The following is an 11,408-nucleotide window of genomic DNA, read 5'->3' as shown; positions in this document are numbered from 1 at the left end:
TTAGCGTCTGATCGAACAAATCAAGTGACTACCCATGTGTAGTCTGTATCGCGTTTGCTTGCGCTCCCCATGTGTAAGGCCCGACTTACACATTGCTTGATTTGAGAAAATAGAATCCACGTTGCTTGATTTGGGCATATCGATGCTTGTGGTTGATTTCATTTTCTTTAATTTGTGTGAGAATAATATAAATCATGTTACATTAATCTGTGTATGTTAATAATTATATTTGATATATTACATATAGCACTTGTTAATACTAAATGGTAGCATAACATGTGTATTAAAGAAAGTAACTAGTTAGAATATTGTAACAACATGATTAATTTTTGACCAGGGACACTTTAGTTTCAGTATAAAGAAAATGGAAATATATATATTTTATAATTTATTTTAAATGTTTAAAATTGAGAAGATTATCTGTATTATAAGGCTTATTAATCCCAATTGAACTCGACGGCTTCTTAAAGGATAGTGCTGGTCACGGCCTCCAAATTTTGGGGCGTGACACCATGATTTGAGGTGATTAACTAACAATGGTGATTCCTAAACTATCGCAGCCAATCTTCAGGTGGGTCGTCTTCCCAGCAGGCTTGCTTATCTTTCTCTACTCCAGGCTCCTTTCTCTCCACCCACAACCCCAACCCTCGGTTCTCTCTCCCCGTCCCCCACCTTGCGATCTCTTCAACGGCAGCTGGGTCATTGACCCCAATCGCAGACCCATGTACGACGACACCTGCCGTTTCCAGTTTCCACAGGAACGCTTGGAACTGCCTCAGGAACAAGAGACTCAACATGGCTCGGATCAATTCCTGGAGATGGGTTCCCCACAGGTGCGACTTGCCGCGCATCGACCCTTCTGGGTTTCTGGATCTGATGCGGAACAAGAGAATTGGGTTCGTTGGGGACTCCCTCAATGATAATTTCTTGGTGGCTTTTGTTCGTGTTTTGAGGAGTGGTGATGTGGGTGCCACCAAGTGGAAGAGGAAAGGGGCTTGGAGGGGTGCTTTTTTCGCCAAATTCAATGTTACTGTGGCGTACCATCGCGCTGTGTTGCTGGCGAAATACGAGTAAGTAAAATGCAAGCAGCCTGCTGAAAATAACTCACAATGCATTCTCGTCATGCTTTTCACTGCATTTGCATGCTATAAATATGCCCAAGACTTACGTATAGTCCCTAACACTTTGCTCATGGATTTAGTATTGCAAAATCCACAAGAAACATGCACAATTCCGCCCTGGAGTGCAACTAGGCAATTTACGTGACCTGCTGCAACACTTTCCCCTCAATAACTTAAAGTCAAATATTAATTGGTCTTAATCATGTAAATTGGCGTCCTAAAATGATTCTTAAGCTTATGGATCTGCTCCCAACTTAATATACTGGGGCATGCCCCTTGGTTTGACATGCCAACCATTTTTGTCATTTGCTTTTCAGTTCAACATGTTAGTATCTTTTTTTATTTTCTTAAGAATTCAGATTGTGTGCATAACAAGCCTGCAACCCTGGTGCACCCTGGTAGCCCTCTTTGAAGCCCTTCATTGGTATGTAACTCGCCTAGGAATCCCTTGTTCATGTTGGTATCGGCATACTAAGACCCCAGATGAAGCAATGAAACCCCTTGTAAGGCATCTTACAAGCATGCAACCCTCTCAGGCAGGCTACAGAGCCTCTAGGCTGCAGGCTGCCACTCCAGCAACCTTCGTATGGCTTTCTTATCACCATGTGAGCTTATCCCTCTTGCTATCATGCCAGTGCTAATGGATGCAATCTTGCAAGCATACTTCAGCATGATGCAACAGCAATATAACAGAAAGTACATGAATGCTGCCACACTTCATGCACAAACATTATAAGTGAAGCAGATTCTCCTCAAATAAATTTTATCGTCAAATTTGTCTTAAAGTTAGAAAGTTATCTTGCATCATTCTTGAACAAATAGGTGGGGGTTTCTTGATCCTTATGTCTTCCTCTTTCTCCCAAGTGCCATTTTGAACCCCATCTCTTGCTCCATGCTCCATTTAATGTCATGCTTGCCACATAAAATCAGAGAGCAACTAATCTAGTTGCATTCCAAACACCTAGTTCAACAAAATCTTGGCTGCTAGCTAGGTAAATTCATCATTGGCTCAGGAAAAGATCTAGCTAACTAATCCCAATACTCCTTTATCTAATTTAATCATCTGGTTCTGCCATTTAATCTCCCAATTAGGTTCCAAGTATCTGAACTTTTGTGTACAAGTCATGCAAAATTTCTGTCCTGCCATGCAAACCAGAAAGTACACATAGCCGGCTGAAAGTAACTTGAAGGGCATTCTTTTCATGCTTCCCATTTCATTTTGATGTTTTAGAGGGGGGGTTGCAAACCTTAGGTATAATCCCTAACAAATTTGCCCTAGGTCTAGTTTCTTAAAATTCACAGGAAATATGCACAATTCTGCCATGGAATGCAACCTATTAGCGGGCAATCTATGTGACTTGCTGCTACACTTGGCTCTTAATACCTAAAGTCTAATTTCAGTTAGTACTGAACATGCAAATGGCTTCCTAAACTGACCCCTGAGCTTATGGATCAGAGTCCCTTATTTTCAAGGTTTTAGCACTTGTGCAGGCACCCTACCCTAGTAACATGCTAGCTGTTATGCTGCTGCAGGGGCTTGGTTTGATATACTAATCAGTTGCAGTTTTTTTTCTCCCCTGTCTAATAGGTTTGTATTGCGAACCCCACTTAATGGGACTAAGGCTCTTGATTGTTGTTGTAATTGGTTATATCCTTCCTTTGGAACTCACGGGATTAAGGCTGTGATTGTTGTTGTAATAGGTTTGTATCCTTCCGTTGGAACTCCCATTGCCTGCATGTCGGGCCTGCTGCCCTGGTGCAGCCATAGCATGCAACTAACCTTTGAATCCATTGTGTATGTTGTTACCATCATGCTAACACCCTACAGCCCCTCCTGATAGGCTTTCAGCTGCCCCCAACACCCACCCCCCCCCCTTCCAAAAAAAAAAAAAAAGATAAGAGGCAACCCTTTAGCAGTTCCTTGGCTGCAAGCTGCTACCCTGCTACCCCCGCAGCTCCATGTGGGCCTATCCTTCATGATATCTCCGCATGATGAAACAGGAATATACCAGAAAATTTGTGAATATTGCCACACACCATGCACAAGAATTACATGTCTAAGGTGTGGGGCAAACTTGACTATTATTTGTGATGCAATGTAAATGTTGAACGTGTTCCTACTGAGGAAACCTTTAGTTTGTTGCAGTGGTTCATAGGCAAGTTTTCTTCTCTCTCTCACTCTTTGTGAGAAATAACTGGGCACCCTGCACTTCTGATTATCTAAATCAATGGTCTACTAGCAACATTTTTGGAATGTGTGAATCTTGAAATAGCTTTACATGTTTTCCTTTTATTATCTTTATATGTAGTCAATACATACTTCTACCTAGATGATTTGGATTGAATTAGATATAAGTTGGAATACTAGCCTTTTGCTTTAATTATGCATTTCCTTGTTACTTGAGGGTGTATGAGTTGCTGTTTTCATCTCATTTTGATAGTAGCAGCCTTACATGCTCATGACTGATATAACAAGGTGGCAGCCAAAAGACTCATCAGTATCTGATCAAGATGGCTTGAAGGGAATATTTCGAGTAGATGTTGATATTCCTGCAGATGATTGGGCTAACATTACGGACTTCTATGATGTCCTTGTTTTCAATACAGGCCATTGGTAATTCCTTATGTTCTCCTTTTGCTGGTCATCAAAAACTATTTTCCAAAGATAATATGTGGAATTTGGAAGCTATTATTAGCTCAATGACATAACTGAGAGCTCATTATATGGAATGTATATGGTAGTAAGGGGTTGGGATAGGGTTGCCTATTCTCCTTTTGTGCTATGTTCTGTTTGGTTTTTATCTCCTTTATCTGTCTGGGCTATTTTGACTCTTCATTGGTAGATTAATCTGTCCCCTTGATAAACTTGAATCAAATGTCGATTTACCAATTCAAAAATAATCAGATCATAGCTTATCTTGACAAATTGTCTCTTTCCCTAGTTTGAGCTTGTTTCTCCCAATTGTTGAGTACAAGATTGGTTAGCTACTGAGTGAAGAAAGTTGATAGGACAGGAAAGGGCAGGAAACAAAATCTTGATGGTTTCACCTCATGACTGGATATGTGTAAGCTGCATGTGGTGTCTTTACAACTATGTTGATAAGTCAGAAAGAGGTAAATTACCAGTTATTGGTAGTTCTAAGCTGGTTGGTTACTGCAGAGAAAAATTAAACACTTTAACCAAAACATTATTAGTTAACAATGAACTTGTCTTTTAACTTTTGCTAGGTGGGGTTATGACAAGTTCCCAAAAGAGAAACCTCTTGTTTTCTATAAAGGTGGTCACCCATAGTTCCACCCCTGCAGATGCTGGATGGACTTAAAGCTGTTCTAGATGTATGGTTTCTTACATACAAAAGAATTTCCAAGAAAGACACTCAAATTCTGGTGATTGCGGTCTCCAAGACATTTTTATGGCGGAGAGTGGAATCAAAATGGTAGCTGCTTGTTTAATGAACCGCTTGATGCACTCCAGGTTTGAACTGACAATTTTATTTATATACCTTTGTACAAAGTTTCTGTTTGACAAAATATGAGTCTTTGTACCAGTCGCAAAAGTTTTTGGATTGGAAATCTTACTGCCAGAGCATCATTCAATGTGTAGGGAAATTCATTGAGGCAGATGAGTACTTCTTGGCCAACCTGAGATGTTTATTTTGACCAGCCTGAGAGAGAGAGAGAGAGAGAGAGTGCAGTGACCAATGCTTTGGCAGTACAACCAAGCCGTTAACTTTTTTTTTTTTTTTAATTTATTTTTGGCTAGATTGTTGTAAAATAAATTTACTGAAACTGAAATTTTTCCACGGCCCTAATGGGGATGCGGGGGGGAATGTTTAGACAGCCATAATGGGTTCCCTGCCACGCGCTGGGGAAACTAACTTGAGTGTGAGGCTAGAAAGATAGTGGTTTTGCTGTATAAACTTGCTCCATAATTTGGAAGGGATTGTTCATAGAAAATGTCGGTCCTTGTAGAAGGTAGAAGAGAATTTAACTTTGATACCTGGACAGCTTGACTTGTGGTTTGATCCAAGCAACAACGGAGTGAACAAGGAAGCAAGATTACTGAATCATCTAATTGAAGAGGCTGTACAAGGCACTGATATTCAATTACTTGATCTGAGTCATTTAAGTGAGTTCAGAGCAGATGCGCATCCAGCAATTTGGCTGGGTCAGAAGGACGCGGTGGCAATCTGGGGTCAGGACTGCATGCATTGGTGCCTGCCTGGCGTCCCAGACACATGGGTTGATATCCGGTCCCAACTGATCCATCAGGGCTTGGAGACTCATCAGACTCCGCAATGGTGACTTGGAAATGCTTGATGATGTCAGAGGAGGGATTTCCCTTTTGCAAATTAGTGCAGGAGTGTTCATCCGCAGTTTTTGCCATTGCACAAATCTGTAGAGAGCAAGTTGCCATTGCCATGAGTTCAGATTGCCTTGCGCACTGTGCAAAGTCTGTGATTTGAGGTGTGCCACTTGGGGGAGGGAGCTTCGTGTGGTCGGTCTGTGACAATGTAAGGCCCGGATGATCCCCCCCCCCCCTTCAATTTTCCTGTCTAAGGCGGCAACAGAACATTAATGTGGTGGAAGATCAGCTGCTGATACAGAAATGATTAAGAGATTTGAATTGTGTAACATTTAGAAAACGTTTGGTTGTTACTTATTTATTTTCAAGTTTTCTGATATATGTTTTTCCATGAGTATCGTACTCGGAAATTTTAATTCTTAATCTGTCAAGAGGGAGACAACTATGCGGGACCCAGCAGCAATTAATAAGAAGCATCCAGATATATCCTACTACCATTGTCTTGTCCGGTGCTTCAACAACTCCGATGGATTGAAGGGATCCTTCAACTGTTGTTATTATTTACTTGCTTCAAATTCAATTTTCTATAATATACATACACGCATACATAATATATATAGCTAGTTGTGGGCCGACTCAATCCGTCCATGGCAATGCAAGCATCCACTGCCTGTTTGGTATTAGTACTTGAATTGCCCTCGTTAGTATAGCATGTTTTTCCAAATAAAGTTTGCTGTTTTTATTTGTTTTGTTTTGTTAGCTTTTTATTTTTTTAAATAAATAGGAACACAAATTATACAAGATGACAGATTCTGTTTTTGTTGGGAAATGGAAAGCTTCGGTTTTGTAAAACAAAGAAAAGACTGGGCCAAGCCAGTAATCACAACCTGACGCCCTCACATGTGGCGAAAAAGGAGCCATCGAGGAGAAGGAAACCCTAGCTCAGCCTAAGTTTACAAGATCATTTTGGCGTTTCCTCGGTTCTCCCCAACGAAGATCAAAACCTCAATTTCTCCTAGAACAAACCTGAAGAAGTATGGCTCTGGGTGGAAATGGAATTCATCTTCTCTACCCGAGTTTGAAAATCCTCCATAACCCCACAACCACAAATTTGCAATGTCGTCCCCTCCCTTCTTCCATGACCCCCCAATCCCATCTCTTTCGCACGGCCTCGACCTCATCCTCAGCCTCAGCCAAGCCCCAAATCTCATGCACCAAAAGCAGCGACGCAGAGCTGGTGTCAGATTTGGCCACAGAAGTGCAGAAGATAAACGCCCACGTGTTGCAGAGGGAGGAGGCCATGAAGAAGAGCAGAGAGCTATTGTTCACAGAGCTGTGCCAGCACCTTGGCTTGACACCAGAGCAACTGAAGAAGAAATGGAACACGATGGATGACGACCACAAATGGGCTTCTGTTAGAGGGTTCGTTTCAGAGTGGGGTGCTAATTTCCATCCCTTGTCTGCCACCTCTGTTAAAGAAATGGTTGAACAACACCTGGCGGCTGACAACAACCACCCTCCTCCTCCTGGACCTCCTCCACCTCCATTCCCCTCAATTTTTATGTTTCCTGCTTTGAAGAAAATTATGGGATTTCCATTTCCAACAAACAAATAAACAAGAAATTTGTTTTTTTCTTTTCTTGTAATATTGGAGATCTCCTCTTCAAGAAGTCTTATTCTCGTTTGGATTTGGGTATCTTCTTCCTTCACGTGATATAATTTATACCTCTTGTAGTTAGTTAGAAAATGTATTACCATCATCATAATCCTATTGATGTGCATATTGTACAAAACCAATTCAAAATTTTTATCTTTAAGCTTACAGCTAAAGACGATAACATTATGACTATGTTGCATGCATATTGTTGTTTGGGGCTTTTAATTTCAAATATATTTAAAAATGACTAATACATAAAAATGACAGAAAATAAGAAAAATGTTTTTGTCAGGTTATATGTTAATCAAATCTATCGTGTGATATAATTTTCTACTTAATATGAATATATGTATCATTTTCCTTCCTAATTACTTTGATGTCCTGGCGTGATAATTGATAAGAAGTCGGTGGGTGAACCGCAAGACGACACAACTACACCTCCTTGGCTCTTCTCCTCGCTTCAATTTCTCTCCCCTACCCCAATCCTCTGTCATCCGATTCTGATGGGATCTCCGATTCTCAAAATCTCCCCATTTTCTTCCTCCAGAACCCCAATTTTCAATCTCATCCCTCTCTCTACATTACAAACGAAATCATTGTCCAAGAGGACGCAACTCGGGCTTTCTTCGTCTAGGTTCGTCTCGGTGTGTTACCAGAGCAAGAGAGGCTTCCGACGCAGTCTTGTAGCCATGGCGGCTGCACCTGGTTCCCTTCGGAGATCAGAGGAGGAGTGGCGGGCCATTCTGTCGCCCCAGCAGTTTCGGATTCTCAGGCAGAAAGGAACAGAGTACGGTACTCTTATCACATATGTGAAATGCTATACTGTATAATATATTTCCCTGTTTCAGCTATAGTGGCCTTTGATTGAATTGATCTGTGTTTTGTACTCGTATCTGGTGGTCGATGTCGGCTCAGTTTTAATTGGGTGAGTGTTGGAAGTTCACCCTCGGTCATCTTGGCTTACTAATTGTCATTGATGTTCTTCCAAAAATTGGTGAAACCCATTTGTTATTGTCCAGTTTTTCCTCCGAGAATGACATGACCATTTAAAAGATATCTATGATTTAACTGTTGGTGTTTCGATGATCCAGCTTTCATGGTTGTAGATCGTTTCTTACTCAACCTTATTCCATAACTTGATATAATAATCTCTTGGATGGGCAAGATATCTCTTTTTTTTTTTTTCAATCAAATAAACAGAACTTGCAATAACTCAAAATTATCAGTAACTAAAGAAACACAGATGGTGGGAAATCAGCTCACCATGTCTGAGAAACAATCAAAGATGATCCTAACTGGGCAAAGAAATGTGCTAACTTGTTGCCCTCCTTCCGAATATGCATCACGGCAGTGCCTCTAACTTGTCCCAGAACATCACAAATTGAATCAGCAAAATGTCCATAGGAAGCTTGAGAGTAGGAGTGAGACATTATGTATGTGGGGATTGCTTGGGCCACTGCTTTGATTAACACTTCCTTCCATAGCAACTTCTCGTTCCACCTGGAAATAAGCTTCGATTACCTTGTCTTTTACATCATTGAAAACTCTCTTTTTCGACTTGCCAATGAAAGTGGGCAAACCAAGATAGTAGCGCCATTCATCTCTATATCTTTGATTTGGAACCGATCTTGAATAATTTTGAGCTTTTGCACTGAAGTCTTCCGGCTAAAATAAACTGAGGACTTGTCAAAATTGATCACCTGTCCAGGGGCGACATAAATTGGAAAGCGTTTGCTCGAGGCTAGAAACATTGAGTTCATCCATGCTTGCAAACAACAAACTATCGTCAGCAAAGAATAAATGGGAGATGCTTGGAGGTAGAGGCAATAGCTTCAGCCCTCTGAGCTGATAATAAAACAGACAGGGCCTCTGAGCTGATAATAAACAGGTAAGAGAGAGGGGGCATCCCCGACAGAGTCCTCTAGATGGAGTTCAGTATCCAGAAGTTCACAGTTGAAATACACCTCGTAACCAATCCAATAAAACCATCATCGAAACCAAACCCGATCATGGGATGCCATATAAAATCTCACTCCACCCTATCATAGGCCTTGCTCATATCTAATTTGAGCGCCATTGTCCCTCAACCAGAACCGCGTTGGTTTCTTCAAATAATGTGCCTCAAAAGCAACAATGTAATTACCTGATATTAATCTCCCGGACACAAACGCACTTCAGAATGGTGAAATAATGTGTGGCAGAATCTGCTTTAATAGGTTTGCCAACACCTTGGTCACCAACTTATACACATCGTTGCAAAGACTGATACGGCGATAATCACCAGTGCATTTAGCCTGCTTCTACTTTGGGATTAATACTATGAAAGTCTTATTTGTATCCTCAATGTTATCCCCATCATTCAAATACCCAGAATTTTTGCGTTAAACCTCCGAACCCACCACATTCCAGAATTTCTGAAAGAAAAGTACTGAAAACCCATCTGGTCCCGGAGCTTTGTTCGGATGCATTTGCTGTAAAGCAAGTTGAACTTCTCTCCTGAATGGGAGCTGCAGGCGATTGTTCATTTGGGCGGGGACCTTTGGCTCAATTGCATCTATCACCGGTTCCATATCATGCTGCCCGAATGTAAAGAATTAATGGCCAAAATGTTTAGGAATACTGCGCCAATTTGGCCGTGACTTGTCTGCCATCTACCTTGATGATAAAAAAAATACCTGATATCAGCTTCCGCATGTGATTGTTTGTAGCTTTTTAATGAAAATACTTGGTACTTACTTCGATCCCCATACTTCAGCCAGTGGTGTTGGCCCGTTAATACCACAGTTCCCCCCCTTTTTGCGCAAGCCATTCAGCTCAGCTTCCACCAATTTTATTTGGGAAGCGTCCGGATATGGTGCCTGAAATTTTGGACGGGCAAGATATCTTTGAGATTGTTATCTGATGCTGCATTTCCGCATTTCATTTTGTTTTTTTCCTTTTTGGCCAGTGCCTCTTTCTTCCTGATATTGTGTTGTTTTACTCCAATTGACTTTTTAATGGGCCAATTATTGTAGCTTTCAGTGACTGAACCAAACAAATATCGTCATGTTTGGGCCTTGTGCTGTTGACTACTGGCTATTGCAATAGTGATGGAACAAATTTGGCTGCCTCCATTTTTGTTCAGAGTTGTCAACTAGATGATTACATTTTCACTGCCAGCACCTACCTTGCCACAATTAAATGGATTATATCGTCTCTGGCTGGCAGTTGTGTTACTTGCGTATAACTGTTTGGTTTTGAATGGAAACTGAGGTCCTGTTGTAATAATGGAAGATCTCTGGGGATGTTGTCCCTGTGATTTTTCAGAAACTTGTTTTCTTGGGCGACATATAGTTGGTATTAACTATGTCACATCACTGTTTGTGCAATATATATGGATGCATGCCTATCATGTGTGTGTGCAGGTATCCGGGCACTGGGAAGTATGACAAGTTCTTCGAAGGGGGAATATATAGCTGCGCTGGATGTGGAACTCCTCTGTATAGGTCCACAACTAAATTTAACTCCGGGTGTGGCTGGCCAGCTTTCTACGAGGGTCTTCCAGGAGCCATAAATCGCAATGTGAGGGATGTTGCTGCTTCCTTTTCCCATGAATCATGATGATGTTTATTTCCTTCATTAGAAGTCGACTATCCAGTCAGCTGTTAAAAGTCAAATGAATTTTGTATGTTGTTTTGTGTTGGCTCAGCCGGACCCTGATGGGATGCGGACTGAAATCACATGCGCCGCTTGCGGGGGACATCTTGGCCATGTATTTAAGGGCGAAGGCTTTCGTACACCCACAGATGAACGCCACTGTGTGAATAGCATCTCGCTCAAGTTTATTCCTGCTACTGCGGAAGCTGAAGTTGATTCTCCGCCCTCTGTTTCTTCTAATTAACTAAACTAGCTGAACTATCCATCTGTAACATATATACATAGCTCCTCTCTCCTAGTTGTAATGGTTGCCTTTCTTGTATTATTACCATTTTTGCTGACAACAGGCAAGACCCATAATACTTCTTCCTACTTCTGTTCTGCGAATGGTTCTTTACTTGTGTCGTCTCGTGGGTGATGCTTGATTATTCAAGCTTGGTTCTATTTTATATTTCAACTTCACTTGTCTGTTTGTTTTTCTTTCAAATTTTCAGAAAGTTTTATCAGTTACACAGAGTTCGGTTGGAACTCGCAAGGTGGCCATATTTTGTTAAATTAATGTAATGATAATAACATTTTAATGCAAAGAATATTAATGAATTAATTTATTACTAAATATTACTGTTTCTTTTTCTTTCTATTTTGTTTACTAAATATTAATAAACTAAGCCCCCTGCAACCCCACGTT

The 11,408-nt window shown here is 41.0% G+C and overlaps 2 protein-coding genes and 1 pseudogene across 2 annotated transcripts; all 3 read left to right on the top strand.

Annotated features, from left to right (window-relative positions):
* Positions 1-475: 475 nt before the first annotated feature.
* On the top strand, positions 476-5,918 carry LOC127809583 (protein trichome birefringence-like 12; annotated as a pseudogene).
* Positions 5,919-6,239: 321 nt separating this feature from the next.
* Positions 6,240-7,633, top strand: LOC127809585 (uncharacterized). Its single transcript, XM_052348483.1, has one exon. The coding sequence runs from the start codon at positions 6,464-6,466 to the stop codon at positions 7,040-7,042; it is 579 nt and encodes a 192-aa protein (XP_052204443.1). The 5' UTR covers positions 6,240-6,463; the 3' UTR covers positions 7,043-7,633.
* LOC127809584 (peptide methionine sulfoxide reductase B5-like) lies at positions 7,580-11,169 on the top strand. Its single transcript, XM_052348482.1, has 3 exons — positions 7,580-7,871; positions 10,489-10,645; positions 10,773-11,169. Exons 1-3 carry the CDS (start codon positions 7,588-7,590, stop codon positions 10,962-10,964), a joined length of 633 nt encoding a protein of 210 aa, XP_052204442.1. The 5' UTR covers positions 7,580-7,587; the 3' UTR covers positions 10,965-11,169.
* Positions 11,170-11,408: the final 239 nt, after the last annotated feature.

The sequence above is a fragment of the Diospyros lotus genome, chromosome 9, assembly GCF_014633365.1.
Source record: "Diospyros lotus cultivar Yz01 chromosome 9, ASM1463336v1, whole genome shotgun sequence".
In the NCBI taxonomy this organism is placed as follows: Eukaryota; Viridiplantae; Streptophyta; class Magnoliopsida; order Ericales; family Ebenaceae; genus Diospyros; species Diospyros lotus.
This window is presented reverse-complemented; position numbering and strand designations above follow the sequence as displayed.